Source organism: Rhinoderma darwinii, unplaced genomic scaffold, assembly GCF_050947455.1.
Source record: "Rhinoderma darwinii isolate aRhiDar2 unplaced genomic scaffold, aRhiDar2.hap1 Scaffold_853, whole genome shotgun sequence".
NCBI classification, from domain to species: domain Eukaryota; kingdom Metazoa; phylum Chordata; class Amphibia; order Anura; family Rhinodermatidae; genus Rhinoderma; species Rhinoderma darwinii.
The window spans coordinates 45,193-63,597 of record NW_027464422.1 but is presented as its reverse complement, the minus strand read 5'-3'; the positions used below and the strand labels follow the sequence as shown (position 1 = coordinate 63,597).

The 18,405-nt window shown below is 46.2% G+C and overlaps 1 protein-coding gene across 1 annotated transcript; it reads left to right on the top strand.

The window, feature by feature from the left end:
* The first annotated feature begins 535 nt into the window (after positions 1-535).
* Positions 536-3,826, top strand: LOC142731687 (DNA damage-regulated autophagy modulator protein 1-like). Its single transcript, XM_075849461.1, has 7 exons — positions 536-739; positions 980-1,047; positions 1,538-1,680; positions 2,090-2,261; positions 2,583-2,641; positions 3,029-3,115; positions 3,227-3,826. Exons 1-7 carry the CDS (start codon positions 618-620, stop codon positions 3,290-3,292), a joined length of 717 nt encoding a protein of 238 aa, XP_075705576.1. The 5' UTR covers positions 536-617; the 3' UTR covers positions 3,293-3,826.
* The last annotated feature ends 14,579 nt before the right edge of the window (positions 3,827-18,405 follow it).

The following is an 18,405-nucleotide window of genomic DNA, read 5'->3' as shown; positions in this document are numbered from 1 at the left end:
TTATTGTTAATAATAAAAGCTGTGGCCGACCCCACTTTACCCCACATCTTGGTCTGGGTCTCAGTTATTTCATATAAATGTTAGAGGTTGTGTTATGTGGGCGTGATGACATCATTGGTCCTGTCAGTCTTGTTTTACCTAATTTAATCCCCTGTGATACAATGCCATCACCCAAAACAACATGGAAAAATCAATGGAGGGGGGTAAATACTTTTTATTAGTACAGTATAACAGATGACCTTACATTTACCTCTGTGAAAAAAGACGCTAAAATGTCACTACATCAATGACTTGTGTTCTGGGGTCTGCGAAGCCCATAGCAGATATAAGTTCATAGCAGATACTAAACCATGGCAGCTCCAGAGCAGAACTGACCTTACTGTGACATCATGATGACATCACGGAGCTATGATGTCACAGAGAGCTGAGAAGTTGGGAATTCCCCTTGATAGCAGCAGAACTGACCTTACTGTGACATCATGATGACATCACAGAGCTATGATGTCACAGAGAGATAATGAGAGGTTATAAATATTCCCCTGACAGCTGCGCGGTCTTACTTTCTGTGAATTGACACAGAGCGCGATTTTCTAATTGATTGGCGACTTTTCATTATTATGGAAATCAATGGACTGGGATTCTTCACCATCTTCTTGGCCTTTTGGTGTGTGGCCTGGCTCTCTGGTAGCTACACACTGACTGTTATCAACAGCCATGCCCCCCCACTGATGTACATCAGGTAAGATGGAGAATTACACGACTTTTATAGTTTGGGAATGTATAAGGTAATTACTTAAATAAGGAGGAAATATCTAATTAACAAAATGGCTTCCATTACCCAGAGGAGCCGCAAGAGGACAGAGAAACGCATCTCCTCAGTCCTATAGATTATTATCTGACTGCTGATTATTAAGATAAAACATTTCTGACAATTTTTCTATATTATTTAACATTGAGCGTTTTTCTTTTTCTTTTACAGTGAAACGGGAAATTTCTTTCCCGAAAATATCCTGTTTAGAATAGGATTCATAGGAATGGCCATTGCCTGTAAGTAAATATCACGGAAGTGATTATAATATGCTCTTACTTCTGGGGGATGGCGGGTTATTATAAAAAGTCTTATATCTGATTATATTACTCTGGGGTCAAACCTACATTTATTTTTTACAAAAATGTGATTACTACGTCAGTGAGAGATGCAGGCTGGTTGCTAGGGACTCATTGCTGGACAAGACTGTGGTTGTTAGGTAGTGTATCCCTAGCAACCAGACTGTCAGACGTGACTCAGACTTGGCATCAGTCGCACCCTGGCCCCATCTCAGTCTACAGTAGTAATCAGAATTTTCTAAAAAATAAAAATAAAGTTTTGTTAATTTCAACTGATAATAATTGTCCGGATTAGACGATGCAGATAAATGTTCCCGTCCATTATTGAAGGTTTCTTGTTGGGTTTAGCATTTGGTCCGCGTTTCATAGATGTTATTAGGTGGTTTTACACGTGGTACAGGATTAATTCGGCTCATTTGCTCTTTTTCAGCTCTGGGCCTGACGTTTCTACACTATAAGTACATCATGCTCCATGCTGAAGCCTTTGGGGATCGTCAGGCCTTGGTTCAAAAGATCCTCCTGGCAATTGGATGGTCATCATGCGTCGGGACAGCCATGATGGCTACATTCTCGGTAAGTTAATAAATGTTTTACGTTGATAGGGTTGTCCCATCTTCACTAAATAGGGACCCGCTGGCAATTAGCTAATTACTGTAGGTCCGGCAGCTGAACCCCTGGTGATCATGATCAGCGGTTATCACCGAGTGGCCACACACTAAAGTGGTATTACATGGCTTATTAGAATGAATGGACGGCCATGTAATAGATGTGTGTCCTCAATCCCCCAAGAGCAGAAGCCATTTTTTGTTAGTGGCTTTCTGCTCTGTCTAATAGGGAAGCAGGAGACCCCCCTCTATATCCATTATGTCTCTGGGGTTATTATATCAGAACACGTTATTTAGGATTTATTGGGAAGTTCTGAGGGTAAATTAGTGATTAGTTCCATAAGATTTGCTCTAACCTCTGTCTGCTTGTTTTCTAGACCTACTATTATCCAATAACTCACCGGATTAATGCTTGCATTGCATTCGGGTTTGGCAGCCTTTACAACCTTTGGCAGTCCATACTCCTCTACAAATTGTCCGAAAGCCGAAACTTCATCAGCCATTTCAGACTGGCGTCCTGCATAATGGCCGTGACCTTAGTGGTTTCATGTATCCTTTCTTAAATAATATTTGAATGGAATCCAACCGTCCTTGTCTTTAGGTTCACATGTAGAAAACTTCAGATCCTGAGGTGATCATTTCCCTTTATTTTCTGATCTCTGCCGTCAGATGGCGATATGCTGGTGTAACACAGCGTCATCTGGTAACATTGTTCAGCTTCTTGCAGGAAGATGCTGAATAGAAAGCAGCGGTACTGTCATTGCTATATATGTATTATATTAACATTTATCTTACATAAAAGTGTAGTAAATCCTATAAGACACTTACTAAACATAAGAAACTTTATTTTCCTATATAATAAATTACCAGTCATTGGAAATAAGGTATCCGTATACACCCACCTGTGCGCTGGAGATCAGTGTGTAAAGGTATGTACAGTATATCTCATACATAATATCAAGTTATTGACATGCTGAGCTGCTGGTACAAACCAGTCGATGTAAAATTCCTTTAATCCGGTATTAATGAGATTATTCTGGATTATTGTATAGATTTTATTTGTACCCCTAGAAGCCGTTCTATAGGAAAACAATTGGACCTATAATCTTTGTGCTCGTTCTCAGCACCATGGTGATCGTGACGTCCGCAATGTAATGGATATGGTGTCATATGACAATGGGTCAGGTCCATTTTGGCATCGCCGTCAGTCACATGACTCCATGTAATAAACATTAATGCGGCAAAACCTCGGCTGGGGTGGAAAGTTCTTGTTTTGCGCAATTTTTTCTATATTAATTTTGATATTTTTTTAACAGATCAGTGAAATGACATCAAAGATCATAGAGTGGTCGATGTTGGTCCTCATTCTGGTGAATGTATTGAGCTACTATCAGAATATGCAGGTCAGTAGACGTCACCTCATTATCTCCTCGTATACCAGACCTCGTAATAACATTATTATTCATCTCTACAATCATGGGGTTTATAATGTGGATATTTGTTTCTTTTCTTAGAGTTTATCTATAACAATTACCTGGAAAAGCTTCACCATCTCCAAGAGCGAGAAGAACCATTTATAAACAATGGACACTACAGATGAGGTGGAATGGCACGTCACAGCCGAGCAGGAACTTCTCTGGGAACATCCTAAACTGCTTAACTCCAGAGATGGCGACCACTCCACCAGCTCCAACCTTTCTCCCAAATATCATCTTACATCAGGGGGAAAGAGCTACAAGAACCGTTTATAACCAGCGGACTCTACAGCGAGGTGGAATAGCAAGTCACAGCCGAGCAGGAACATCTCAAACTGCAAAGGCTCTAGAAATGCCACGAAATCTACCAGCTCCAAGCTTTCTCCAAAAAACAACTTACATCAGGGAGAAAGATCTACAAGATCCGTTTATAACCAGCGGACTCTACAGCGAGGTGGAATGGCACGTCACAGCCGAGCAGGAACATCTCAAACTGCAGAAGCTCCGGTTATACAACCAAGTGCCGAGACATCCACCACCTCCAACCTTTCTCCCAAATATCATCTTACCACAAGGAGAGAAGCAGCGGACTGTTTACTATTCTCATGGTCCTTGTTTGTTGGCTTATAAAACGGTTTAGTAAAGTCATTTTCTACCACCTGAAACCTGGTTTTGTCTTCATTACTGTCAATAATAATAATAATCCTGAGTCTTCCATAGATCTGTCCTCATGAACCTGGAGGAATAAGAACGTCTCAATGTTTTTGTAGCAAAATTCAGATTTATGAAAAATATAAATATATTTTTTACACTATAAGACGTACATTTTATCAATAAAAAAATCTTGCTACAAAATGTGTACACGTGATAGTCCGGACTCAGGGGAGCCTGGCGGCCCCTTATTAAACCTAATGAGAGGCCCCCCCTTTAGAGCGAATAGCGTGGGGGACACATGGGATCACTTCGCATCCCCTTTTACCCTTTTTTCTTCTTTCTTTTCCCTTATTCTGTTCCCTTGTTTTTCCTATATTCTGCTTTTCCCCCTATTTTGTCTTTTGGTGTCTTCTCACACCCCTTCTTTGGGGTGTGGCTTTACGGTATTTACCTTGTTCTAGAAGTTTCCTCAGGTTTGACCTTGTGACCAGGCAGATGTTGGCAACAGTCCAGGGATTGGTTTGAGGAGCTGAGCGGCGGGAAATCCTGTAGGATAAAAGGATGTCTGGTCCGATCAGCAGATTGTCTGAAGAAGCTGTTTGAAGCAGCCCCGCCCCGCCTTGTTCAAGGACAGAATTCCCGCCCACCCTCCCTTGTTCAAGGACAGAAATTCCCGCTCACCCTCCCTTGTTCAAGGACAGAATTCCCGCCCACCCTCCGTTGTTCAAGGACAGAATTCCCGCCCACCCTCCCTTGTTCAAGGACAGAATTCCCGCCCACCCTCCCTTGTTCAAGGACAGAATCCCCGTCACGGAGTTTGTTAGTGGGTTGTCTAGCAGCTAATGCTGTGTGGACAAGTGCTTGTTTATTGGACGTTTCATTATTGGACATTATTTATTTAATTATTTATTTATTAATTCATTCAAGTTGATTATAAAGATTTATTAATATTTTTATGTTACCCATAATAAACACCACAGCCTTTTACTTCCAACTATATTGTACGCTTGACTTTTATTTAAGGTTTTTGAGGGGTTGCGAATGTTATTCCATGATCTGTATGATCGATGGTGGGTGGGGAGGGAATTCGATCACGATGTGAATATTGCATTCAGCTTCCCGTCAGCGGCCAGACACACCACTAGAGCCTGTGGAGGATGGTAAACTATTAGACCACCAAGGAGACAGCAATTTACCTTTTCTGTAAAGGATCTGCCAGGCACAACTTCTGTGTATACGCCCATAGGTAATCAGTCTGCACCCGAGTCTATGTCTCTGAGACTGACTCCAGCTTCCACCACTCAGGATGGCAGGCTTAGGAATGGGAGAGCCTATCGCAGCCTGGCCAGACGGAGCTATCTCCCGCCCTCTGTCTATTTATACCTGCCTTTCCTGTTCCTCCTTTGCTTGTGATTCTTCTCGTGTGGTTTCCTGGCCCAGCTACAGCTTCTGACTATTTGATCCTGCTCCATACTGACCCTGGCTTTCTGACTACTCTCCTGCTCTGCGTTTGGTACCTCGTGCACTCCTGCTTTGACTCGGCTCGTTCACCAATCTTGTTGCTCACGGTGCTGCCGTGGGCAACTGCCCCATTTCCCTTTGCTTTGTGTTCCCTTGTCTGTTTGTCTCTTGCACTTACTGAGCGTAGGGACCGCCGCCCAGTTGTACCCCGTCGCCTACGGCGGGTCGTTGCAAGTAGGCAGGGACAGAGTGGCGGGTAGATTAGGGCTCACTTCTCCGTTTCCCTACCCCCGTCATTACATAATCACAAGCCCATATACCTAGTCTACCCTGGTCCCTGACACTACTATGGACCCCCTTGAGACCCTGGCCCAGCAAATGCAGGGTCTCTCCCTACAGGTCCAGGCCCTGGCTCAGAGGGTCAACCAGCCTGACGCTACCATGGTAGTGCCCCTCACCTCACCTCTTGAACCCCACCTCAAGTTGCCTGACCGGTTCTCAGGGGACCGGAGGACTTTTCTCTCCTTTCGGGAGAGTTGTAGGCTCTACTTTCGCTTAAAGCCTCACTCCTCAGGTTCTGAGAGCCAGCGGGTGCGTATTATTATGTCCCGGCTCCAGGAAGGGCCCGAAGAGTGGGCCTTCTCCTTGGCTCCTGACGCCCCTGAACTTTCCTCCGTTGATCGTTTCTTTTCTGCTCTCGGACTCATTTATGACGAGACTGACAGGACTGCCTTTGCTGAGAGTCAGCTGGTGAACTTACGTCAGGGTAAGAGACCTGTTGAGGAGTATTGTTCTGACTTTAGGAAGTGGTGCGTAGCTTCTCGGTGGAATGACCCTGCCTTAAGGTGCCAGTTTAGGTTGGGTCTGTCGAACGCCCTGAAAGACCTGCTAGTTAGCTATCCCTCTTCTGACTTCCTTGACCAGGTTATGGCTTTAGCGGTACGACTTGACCGACGTCTCAGGGAACGACAACTTGAACGTTTTTGTGTTTTCCCCTCTGACTCCCCCATGATGCCTCCTGAGGTCCCGTTGCTTCGCTCTTCCACGGCAGACTCGGAGGTACCTATGCAACTCGGGGCCTCCGTGTCCCCCCGACAACATAGAGAGTTCCGCAGGAAGAATGGTCTCTGCTTCTACTGTGGAGATGACAAGCATCAAGTGAACAACTGTCCTAGGCGTAAGAATAAGCAGCCGGAAAACTTCCGCGCCTAAGTTATCATCGGGGAGGTCACTTGGGCGCACAGGTATTTCCCGTAAATATGAAACGTAATAAAATCTTGCTTCCCTTTCAGGTCTCTTTTGGTGGTAGGTCTGCTACCGGCAGTGCCTTCGTGGATTCAGGGTCTTCTACTAATATCATGTCTGTGGAATTTGCCAGATCTCTAGCTATGCCTTTAATTGATTTGCCTAAACCTGTCCCGGTAGTGGGTATCGACTCCACTCCTCTTGCTAATGGTTATTTTACACAGCATACCCCTGTTTTTGAACTCCTTGTTGGCTCCATGCATTTGGAGCAGTGCTCTGTACTGTTGATGCAGGGATTATCGTCCGATTTGGTTTTAGGCCTTCCCTGGTTGCAGTTGCATAATCCCACGTTTGACTGGAATACTGGGGAGCTTACCAAATGGGGTAATGAATGCTTGACGTCATGTTTTTCTGTTAATTCTATTTCTCCCCCTGAGGAGGTGAACACGCTACCTGAGTTTGTTCAGGACTTTGCTAATGTTTTCTCTAAGGAGGCCTGCGAAGTGTTACCTCCTCATAGAGAATACGATTGCGCTATCGAATTGGTACCAGGAGCTAAGCTCCCTAAGGGTAGGATATTTAATCTTTCTTGTCCCGAACGTGAAGCCATGAGAGAGTATATCCAGGGATGCCTGGCCAAGGGTTACATTCGCCCCTCTACTTCTCCGGTAGGTGCTGGCTTCTTCTACGTAGGGAAGAAGGATGGTGGTCTTAGGCCATGCATTGACTACCGTAACTTGAATAAGGTCACTGTAAGGAACCAGTATCCCCTTCCTTTGATTCCTGGTCTCTTTAATCAGGTTCAGGGGGCCCAATGGTTCTCTAAGTTTGATCTACGGTGGGCGTATAACCTTATCCGCATCAAAGAGGGGGATGAGTGGAAGACTGCGTTTAACATGCCCGAAGGTCATTTCGAATACCTCGTCATGCCCTTTGGGTTTTGTAATGCTCCTGCGGTCTTCCAGAATTTCAGAAGTTAGATTTTAAGAGATTACCTGGGGGTATTTCTTGTAGTGTACCTTGATGACATACTGGTGTTTTCCAAGGACTGGTCCTCCCACATTGAGCATGTCAGGAAGGTGCTCCAGGTCCTTCGGGAAAACAAACTGTTTGCGAAAACCAAAATATGTTTGTTTGGGGTACAGGAGATACCATTTTTGGGTCAAATCCTCACTCCTCATGAATTCTGCATGGACCCCGCCAAGGTCCAAGCTGTGGCGGAATGGGTCCAACCTGCCTCCCTGAAGGCGTTACAGTGTTTCTTGGGGTTCGCTAATTATTACAGGAGATTTATTGCTAACTTCTCGGTCATCGCTAAGCCTCTTACGGACCTCACTCGCAAAGGTGCTGATCTCCTCCACTGGCCCCCTGAGGCTGTCCAGGCTTTTGAGGTCCTTAAGAAGTGCTTTATTTCGGCCACGGTGCTGGTTCAGCCCAACCAAATGGAGCCATTTATCGTGGAAGTTGACGCATCCGAGGTGGGAGTGGGGGCTGTCTTGTACCAGGTCCCTCACCCATCTCCGTCCCTGTGCCTACTTCTCCAGGAAGTTTTCGCACACTGAGAGTAACTATGATATTGGCAACCGCAAACTCTTAGCCATTAAATGGGCATTTGAAGAGTGGCGCCACTTCCTGGAGGGGGCTAGGCACCAGGTAACGTCCTTACCGACCACAAGAATCTGGTTTTCCTAGAATCTGCCCGGAGGCTAAACCCGAGACAAGCTCGATGGGCACTATTTTTTACCAGATTCAACTTTTTGGTTACCTATAGGGCTGGGTCTAAAAATATTAAGGCCGATGCACTGTCGCGTAGCTTCGTGGCCAGCCCTCCTTCGGAGGAAGATCCTGCTTGAATTTTGCCTCCTGGTATAATCATTTCTTCTATTGATTCTGATTTAGTCTCTGAAATTGCGGCTGATCAAGGTTCAGCTCCCGGGAACCTTCCTGAGGACAAGCTGTTTGTTCCCCTGCAATACCGGCTAAGGGTACTTAGGGAAAATCATGACTCCGCACTATCTGGTCATCCAGGCGTCCTGGGTACCAAACACCTCATTGCCAGAAACTATTGGTGGCCTAAAGACGTTAAGGCCTACTTCGCCGCTTGTGAGGTTTGTGCTAGGTCCAAGACTCCCAGGTCTCGACCAGCGGGCTTACTACGTTCTTTGCCCATTCCCCAGAGACCTTGGACCCATATCTCCATGGATTTTATCACCGATTTGCCTCCATCTCAAGGCAAGTCGGTGGTGTGGGTGGTAGTAGACCGCTTCAGTAAGATGTGCCAATTTGTGCCCCTCAAGAAACTACCTAATGCCAAGACGTTAGCTACCTTGTTTGTCAAACACATCCTGCGTCTCCATGGGGTCCCTGTCAATATTGTTTCGGTCAGAGGGGTACAATTTGTTTCATTGTTTTGGAGAGCCTTCTGTAAAAAGTTGGAGATTGATCTGTCCTTCTCCTCTGCCTTCCATCCTGAAACTAATGGTAAAACTGAGAGGACTAATCAATCTCTAGAACAATATTTAAGGTGTTTTATCTCTGACTGTCAATATGATTGGGTCTCATTCATTCCCCTCGCCGAATTTTCCCTTAATAACCGGGTCAGTAACTCGTCAGGGGTCTCCCCCTTTTTCTGTAATTTTGGGTTTAATCCACGGTTCTCCTCCGTCTCACCTGGTAGTTCCAACAATCCCGAGGTAGAGGTCGTTCATCGGGAACTGTGCACAGTCTGGGCCCAGGTTCAGAAGAACCTAGAGGCGTCCCAGAGCGTACAAAAAACTCAGGCTGATAGAAGACGTTCTGCGAACCCCTTGTTTATGGTCGGGGATCTGGTGTGGTTATCGTCTAGGAACCTTCGCCTTAAGGTCCCGTCCAAGAAGTTTGCTCCCCGGTTTATTGGGCCGTATAAGGTCATTGAAGTCCTCAATCCTGTCTCCTTCCGACTGGAGTTGCCCTCATCTTTTCGAATACATGACGTGTTTCATGCCTCCCTCCTTAAACGCTGCTCCCCGTCCTTGGCTCCCTCGAGGAAACCTCCTGTTCCCATTCTCACCCCTGAGGGGGTGGAATTCGAGGTGGCCAAGATTGTGGACAGCAAGATAGTCCAAGGCTCCCTCCAGTACCTGGTCCATTGGAGAGGATACGGGCCTGAGGAGAGGACTTGGGTACCCGCCCGGGATGTTCACGCTGGGGTATTGGTCAGGAGGTTCCACCTTCGTTTCCCCAAAAAACCAGGTCCACTTAGAAAGGGTCCGGTGGCCCCTCATAAAAGGGGGGGTACTGTAAAGGATCTGCCAGGCACAACTTCTGTGTATACGCCCATAGGTAATCAGTCTGCACCTGAGTCTATGTCTCTGAGACTGACTCCAGCTTCCACCACTCAGGATGGCAGGCTTAGGAGTGGGAGAGCCTATCGCAGCCTGGCCAGACGGAGCTAGCTCCCGCCCTCTGTCTATTTATACCTGCCTTTCCTGTTCCTCCTTTGCTTGTGATTCTTCTCGTGTGGTTTCCTGGCCCAGCTACAGCTTCTGACTATTTGATCCTGCTCCATACTGACCCTGGCTTGCTGACTACTCTCCTGCTCTGCGTTTGGTACCTCGTGCACTCCTGGTTTGACTCGGCTCGTTCACCACTCTTTTTGCTCAAGGTGTTGCCGTGGGCAACTGCCCCATTTCCCTTTGCTTTGTGTTCCCTTGTCTGTTTGTCTCTTGCACTTACTGAGCATAGGGACCGCCGCCCAGTTGTACCCCGTCGCCTAGGGCGGGTCGTTGCAAGTAGGCAGGGACAGAGTGGCGGGTAGATTAGGGCTAACTTGTCCGTTTCCCTACCCCCGTCATTACATTTTCCTTACCCAAGACCACCAGGGAACCAAATACTGACCCTCTATGTAATACACGGATGTGCTGGTTCCACCAGAGAGACGCTCTTTATAGATGAGGGCAGTGGCGTAGCTATAGGGGTCGCAAATGCAACCAGGCCCCTAAGCCTGTCTGCGCCGAGTCACTCACAGCACAGTGCAGAGGAGAAGGATCCTCCACCCATCGTGGGAACGGGGATAGGTAAGTAATTATGTTATAAGTTTTCTATTAGGTACATACTTATTGGGGCATTATACTGGGTATTGGAGGGGGGGGCGTTATATGGCAGCTGCTGAGGGGGCATTATACTGAATGAGACAGCTATGGGGGCTTTATGCTGTAGGGGGGCATTATACTTTATGTGGCAGCTATGGGTGGCAATATACTGTGGGGGCAGCTATAGGGGCATTATACTGTTGGCGCAGCTCTGGGGGGCATTATAGTGTGAGGGGCAACAATGGGCGCATTATACTGTAGGGGTTCAACTATGGGGACATTATTCTGTGGTGGTCAGCTATAAGGGGCATTATACTGTGTGGGGGCTGCTATGGGGAGCATTATACTGTGTGGGGGCAGCTATGGGGGGCCACTATACTGTGTGGTGGCATTAAACTGTGGGGGCATTATAGTGTGGGGGCATTCATAGGGTCTGTCGGGCAAGCTAGCTGGGCATTGTATACCCTAGTCTGTCTTGCTAAAGGTCTCCCAGTGTTTTCTAGTTCCCAGTGTTACCCGTTCCTGCTGCCTATACCCTGCATCCCGTACTATCGTTACCTGCTGTGAAAGCCAAGTCGTGTTCTTGCCACTGTCTACTTTGCCTCAGCTACCCGTTCAGAACTATAGACATTGTTTTGTACCTTGTTGGCCAGCTGCTTTCCCGCTACGCGGTACGGCCCAGTGGGTCCACACCCTGTGCCGTGACACCCAACAAGTGAAAATCCACTTCCTGGTTGGTGCTTGTTTGGCCAAGTTTTCTCAACTCATTTACATAGACTTAACAAGTCTTGTGTGAAAAATGCAGTCCGCACGGAAGTGCTTCCGTGTGGCATTGACTTCAATGGGTGCGTGATGCGTGAAAAACGCCCAAAGAACGGACATGTAGTGACTTTTTCGCAACGGACTCACGCAGCGTAAAAATCACGCACATGTCTGCACGGTGGGGTAGGTCTGTGCGTGAAAATCACGCGCGTTGCACGGACGTATATCCCGTTCGTCTGAATAAGCCCTTAGCATAAATAAATGGGGGGTGGCATCACATCATCATGATCTACAGGGATTGGCCAGTGATCACATGGTAGGGGGGCTATAGAGCTCCCTATAAGATAGTAATGCCCTTCGTCCTCTTTGGACCCTGCAGCTTGGCGTCTTTCCCTCCCCCACTCCCTCTCTTGATTTGACTCCTTAATGACACGACCAATGTAGTTTTTTTTATTTTAGTTTATTACTATTTGTGGGGTGAAATTAGCAAAAAAAAAAAAAAAAGCAAATGCGCCATTTCTGGGGGATTTCGTTTTTACGGCGTCTATTGTGCAGTAATAACTACATGTTCACTTTATTCTACGGATTAATACGATTACGGTGATATCGACTTTATATTTTTTCATGTTTTACCACTTTGGAAAACTATTTGTTAAAAAAAATTAGTTTTGCGTCGCAAAAATCTGAGAGCCATAACTTTTTTATGTTTCCATTGATTGAGCGATGTGAGGGCTTATTTTTTGCGAGGCGAGCTTTTGTTGTTACCATTTTGGGGTGCGTCTTTTTGACTAGTTTTTATTCTATTTTTTGGGGAAACTAACGTGACCAAAAAACAGCAAATTGGGTGTTTTAAACATTTTTTTTTGTTTTTTTTAAGCTGTTCAGCGAGTGGGTTAGATAACATTAGATTGTAAGGGTATGTTCATACGAGGTCATTAGGTCCGTAATTGACGGACGTATTTTGGCCGCAAGTACCGGACCCATATCTCCATGGATTTTATCACCGATTTGCCTCCATCTCAAGGCAAGTCGGTGGTGTGGGTGGTAGTAGACCGCTTCAGTAAGATGTGCCAATTTGTGCCCCTCAAGAAACTACCTAATGCCAAGACGTTAGCTACCTTGTTTGTCAAACACATCCTGCGTCTCCATGGGGTCCCTGTCAATATTGTTTCGGTCAGAGGGGTACAATTTGTTTCATTGTTTTGGAGAGCCTTCTGTAAAAAGTTGGAGATTGATCTGTCCTTCTCCTCTGCCTTCCATCCTGAAACTAATGGTAAAACTGAGAGGACTAATCAATCTCTAGAACAATATTTAAGGTGTTTTATCTCTGACTGCCAATATGATTGGGTCTCATTCATTCCCCTCGCCAAATTTTCCCTTAATAACCGGGTCAGTAACTCGTCAGGGGTCTCCCCCTTTTTCTGTAATTTTGGGTTTAATCCACGGTTCTCCTCCGTCTCACCTGGTAGTTCCAACAATCCCGAGGTAGAGGTCGTTCATCGGGAACTGTGCACAGTCTGGGCCCAGGTTCAGAAGAACCTAGAGGCGTCCCAGAGCGTACAAAAAACTCAGGCTGATAGAAGACGTTCTGCGAACCCCTTGTTTATGGTCGGGGATCTGGTGTGGTTATCGTCTAGGAACTTGCGCCTTAAGGTCCCGTCCAAGAAGTTTGCTCCCCGGTTTATTGGGCCGTATAAGGTCATTGAAGTCCTCAATCCTGTCTCCTTCCGACTGGAGTTGCCCTCATCTTTTCGAATACATGACGTGTTTCATGCCTCCCTCCTTAAACGCTGCTCCCCGTCCTTGGCTCCCTCGAGGAAACCTCCTGTTCCCATTCTCACCCCTGAGGGGGTGGAATTCGAGGTGGCCAAGATTGTGGACAGCAAGATAGTCCAAGGCTCCCTCCAGTACCTGGTCCATTGGAGAGGATACGGGCCTGAGGAGAGGACTTGGGTACCCGCCCGGGATGTTCACGCTGGGGTATTGGTCAGGAGGTTCCACCTTCGTTTCCCCAAAAAACCAGGTCCACTTAGAAAGGGTCCGGTGGCCCCTCATAAAAGGGGGGGTACTGTAAAGGATCTGCCAGGCACAACTTCTGTGTATACGCCCATAGGTAATCAGTCTGCACCTGAGTCTATGTCTCTGAGACTGACTCCAGCTTCCACCACTCAGGATGGCAGGCTTAGGAGTGGGAGAGCCTATCGCAGCCTGGCCAGACGGAGCTAGCTCCCGCCCTCTGTCTATTTATACCTGCCTTTCCTGTTCCTCCTTTGCTTGTGATTCTTCTCGTGTGGTTTCCTGGCCCAGCTACAGCTTCTGACTATTTGATCCTGCTCCATACTGACCCTGGCTTGCTGACTACTCTCCTGCTCTGCGTTTGGTACCTCGTGCACTCCTGGTTTGACTCGGCTCGTTCACCACTCTTTTTGCTCAAGGTGTTGCCGTGGGCAACTGCCCCATTTCCCTTTGCTTTGTGTTCCCTTGTCTGTTTGTCTCTTGCACTTACTGAGCATAGGGACCGCCGCCCAGTTGTACCCCGTCGCCTAGGGCGGGTCGTTGCAAGTAGGCAGGGACAGAGTGGCGGGTAGATTAGGGCTAACTTGTCCGTTTCCCTACCCCCGTCATTACATTTTCCTTACCCAAGACCACCAGGGAACCAAATACTGACCCTCTATGTAATACACGGATGTGCTGGTTCCACCAGAGAGACGCTCTTTATAGATGAGGGCAGTGGCGTAGCTATAGGGGTCGCAAATGCAACCAGGCCCCTAAGCCTGTCTGCGCCGAGTCACTCACAGCACAGTGCAGAGGAGAAGGATCCTCCACCCATCGTGGGAACGGGGATAGGTAAGTAATTATGTTATAAGTTTTCTATTAGGTACATACTTATTGGGGCATTATACTGGGTATTGGAGGGGGGGGCGTTATATGGCAGCTGCTGAGGGGGCATTATACTGAATGAGACAGCTATGGGGGCTTTATGCTGTAGGGGGGCATTATACTTTATGTGGCAGCTATGGGTGGCAATATACTGTGGGGGCAGCTATAGGGGCATTATACTGTTGGCGCAGCTCTGGGGGGCATTATAGTGTGAGGGGCAACAATGGGCGCATTATACTGTAGGGGTTCAACTATGGGGACATTATTCTGTGGTGGTCAGCTATAAGGGGCATTATACTGTGTGGGGGCTGCTATGGGGAGCATTATACTGTGTGGGGGCAGCTATGGGGGGCCACTATACTGTGTGGTGGCATTAAACTGTGGGGGCATTATAGTGTGGGGGCATTCATAGGGTCTGTCGGGCAAGCTAGCTGGGCATTGTATACCCTAGTCTGTCTTGCTAAAGGTCTCCCAGTGTTTTCTAGTTCCCAGTGTTACCCGTTCCTGCTGCCTATACCCTGCATCCCGTACTATCGTTACCTGCTGTGAAAGCCAAGTCGTGTTCTTGCCACTGTCTACTTTGCCTCAGCTACCCGTTCAGAACTATAGACATTGTTTTGTACCTTGTTGGCCAGCTGCTTTCCCGCTACGCGGTACGGCCCAGTGGGTCCACACCCTGTGCCGTGACACCCAACAAGTGAAAATCCACTTCCTGGTTGGTGCTTGTTTGGCCAAGTTTTCTCAACTCATTTACATAGACTTAACAAGTCTTGTGTGAAAAATGCAGTCCGCACGGAAGTGCTTCCGTGTGGCATTGACTTCAATGGGTGCGTGATGCGTGAAAAACGCCCAAAGAACGGACATGTAGTGACTTTTTCGCAACGGACTCACGCAGCGTAAAAATCACGCACATGTCTGCACGGTGGGGAAGGTCTGTGTGTGAAAATCACGCGCGTTGCACGGACGTATATCCCGTTCGTCTGAATAAGCCCTTAGCATAAATAAATGGGGGGTGGCATCACATCATCATGATCTACAGGGATTGGCCAGTGATCACATGGTAGGGGGGCTATAGAGCTCCCTATAAGATAGTAATGCCCTTCGTCCTCTTTGGACCCTGCAGCTTGGCGTCTTTCCCTCCCCCACTCCCTCTCTTGATTTGACTCCTTAATGACACGACCAATGTAGTTTTTTTTATTTTAGTTTATTACTATTTGTGGGGTGAAATTAGCAAAAAAAAAAAAAAAAGCAAATGCGCCATTTCTGGGGGATTTCGTTTTTACGGCGTCTATTGTGCAGTAATAACTACATGTTCACTTTATTCTACGGATTAATACGATTACGGTGATATCGACTTTATATTTTTTCATGTTTTACCACTTTGGAAAACTATTTGTTAAAAAAAATTAGTTTTGCGTCGCAAAAATCTGAGAGCCATAACTTTTTTATGTTTCCATTGATTGAGCGATGTGAGGGCTTATTTTTTGCGAGGCGAGCTTTTGTTGTTACCATTTTGGGGTGCGTCTTTTTGACTAGTTTTTATTCTATTTTTTGGGGAAACTAACGTGACCAAAAAACAGCAAATTGGGTGTTTTAAACATTTTTTTTTGTTTTTTTTAAGCTGTTCAGCGAGTGGGTTAGATAACATTAGATTGTAAGGGTATGTTCATACGAGGTCATTAGGTCCGTAATTGACGGACGTATTTTGGCCGCAAGTACCGGACCGAACACAGTGCAGGGAGCCGGTCTCCTAGCATTATAGTTATGTATGACGCTAGGAGTCCCTGCCTCGCTGCCGGACAACTGTCTCGTACTGAAAACATGATTGCACTGTGTTCGGTCCGGTACTTGCGGCCGAAATACGTCCGTCAATTACGGACGTAATGACCTAATGACCTCGTGTGAACATACCCTCATAGTTCGGACTTTTGCAAACGCGGCGATATGAGTTGTTCTAACTTATATGTTGTTCAACATTACTTTAGAGAAAAAATGGGAAGAGGGGGAATTTTTTAGAAATTTAAATATTATTTTTTGGGATATTTGCAAAAAACTTTATTTAACTTTTTAAAATTCAGTTTAGAAGTCCCCCTAGTGGACTTGAACCAGCAATCATTGGATTGCTCACACGATCCACTGCAATACTAAAGTATTGCAGTATATCATGATTTTTACAGCCACCTATGAAGCCCTGCCGGAGAACAAAGATGGCAGACCCTTCATTAGGCCCCCGGGCTGCCATGATAACCATCGGCATCCCGCTAGAGCATCGTGGGGGCACAAGGGCACGTCAGAGGGGGTCGCCCCTCTCATTCTAATGCTTTAGATGCTGCGGTCGTGATTGACTGTGGCATCTAAGGGGTTAAACGGGAAGACAAAGTGATTTTTGATTCTGTCCGTTGCAGTGAGGTGTTGGCTATATTACACAGCGAATACCCGCTAAGTATGGAGCGAGCTCAGCCCGTGATCCCGCTCCATACTTTCCCTTAATGACTGTCACGTACATGTATGTGGCATCTTGTTAAGGAGTTAGGGTATGTTCACACGCAGTGGTTTCAGACGTAATTCGGGAGTTTTAAGCCTCGAATTCCGCCTGAAAAATCGCCCCTAATACGCCTACAAACATCTGCCCATTGCTTTCAATGGGAATTACGATGTTCTGTTCCCACGAGCCTTTATTTTACGCGTCGCTGTCAAAATACGGCGCGTAAAATGTCGGCTCGTCAAAAGAAGTGCAGGTCATTTCTTGGGGCGTTTGTGGAGGCGTTTTTCATTGACTCTATTGAAAAACAGCTCCAAAAATGTCCGTAAAGAACGCCGCGAAAAACGCGAGTTGTTAAAAAAAGTCTGAAAATCAGGAGTTATTTTCGCCTGAAAACAGCTCCGTATTTTCATACGTTTTTGAGTTTGCGTGTGAACATAGCCTTAAATGTCATTTTGTTGATAATTGTTTCAGAGTTTTTATGTTCATCCTGTTTTGATCATTTTGTTCTGTTCCAGATGTCACAGCGGCGGTTCTAGGAGGATCTTGTCTCTACCGCTCGTGAAATCACCCGGAAACAAGTGGAGCATGTCCATCGCGCCTGCAATGTTCTGGCACCCAGGGTGACCTGTTTATCTTGCAATGTGTTTATCCAACCAGCGGACAACGTCCTCAAATTTATTGTTAATAATAAAAGCTGTGGCCGACCCCCACTTTACCCCACATCTTGGTCTGGGTCTCAGTTATTTCATATAAATGTTAGAGGTTGTGTTATATGGGGGTGATGCCATCATTGGTCCTGTCAGTCTTGTTTTACCAAATGTAATCCCCTGTGAAACAATGCCATCACCCAAAACAACATGGAAAAATCAATGGAGGGGGGTAAATACTTTTTATTAGCACAGTATAACAGATGACCTTACATTGACCTCTGTGAAAAAAGACGCGAAAATGTCACTACATCAATGACTTGTGTTTTGGGGTCTGCGAAGCCCATAGCAGATATAAGTTCATAGCAGATACTAAACCATAGCAGCTCCAGAGCAGAACTGACCTTACTGTGACATCATGATGACATCACGGAGCTATGATGTCACAGAGAGCTGAGAAGTTGGGAATTCCCCTTGACAGCAGCAGAACTGACCTTACTGTGACATCATGATGACATCACGGAGCTATGATGTCACAGAGAGATAATGAGAGGTTATAAATATTCACGTGACAGCTGCGCGGTCTTACTTTCTGTGAATTGACACAGAGCGCGATTTTCTAATTGATTGGCGACTTTTCATTATTATGGAAATCAATGGACTGGGATTCTTCACCATCTTCTTGGCCTTTTGGTGTGTGGCCTGGCTCTCTGGTAGCTACACACTGACTGTTATCAACAGCCATGCCCCTCCACTGATGTACATCAGGTAAGATGGAGAATTACACGACTTTTATAGTTTGGGAATGTATAAGGTAATTACTTAAATAAGGAGGAAATATCTAATTAACAAAATGGCTTCCATTACCCAGAGGAGCCGCAAGAGGACAGAGAAACGCATCTCCTCAGTCCTATAGATTATTATCTGACTGCTGATTATTAAGATGAAACAATTCTGACAATTTTTCTATATTATTTAACATTGAACGTTTTTCTTTTTCTTTTACAGTGAAAC

Excerpts from the sequence above, each read along its gene's own strand:
- LOC142731687 (XM_075849461.1), top strand. The coding sequence starts at position 618 with ATGGAAATCAATGGACTGGGATTCTTCACCATCTTCTTGGCCTTTTGG. Across the intron at positions 1,681-2,089 it reads CCATGATGGCTACATTCTCG|ACCTACTATTATCCAATAAC; the intron begins GTAAGTTAATAA and ends CTTGTTTTCTAG. Across the intron at positions 2,262-2,582 it reads CGTGACCTTAGTGGTTTCAT|TCATTGGAAATAAGGTATCC; the intron begins GTATCCTTTCTT and ends ATAAATTACCAG.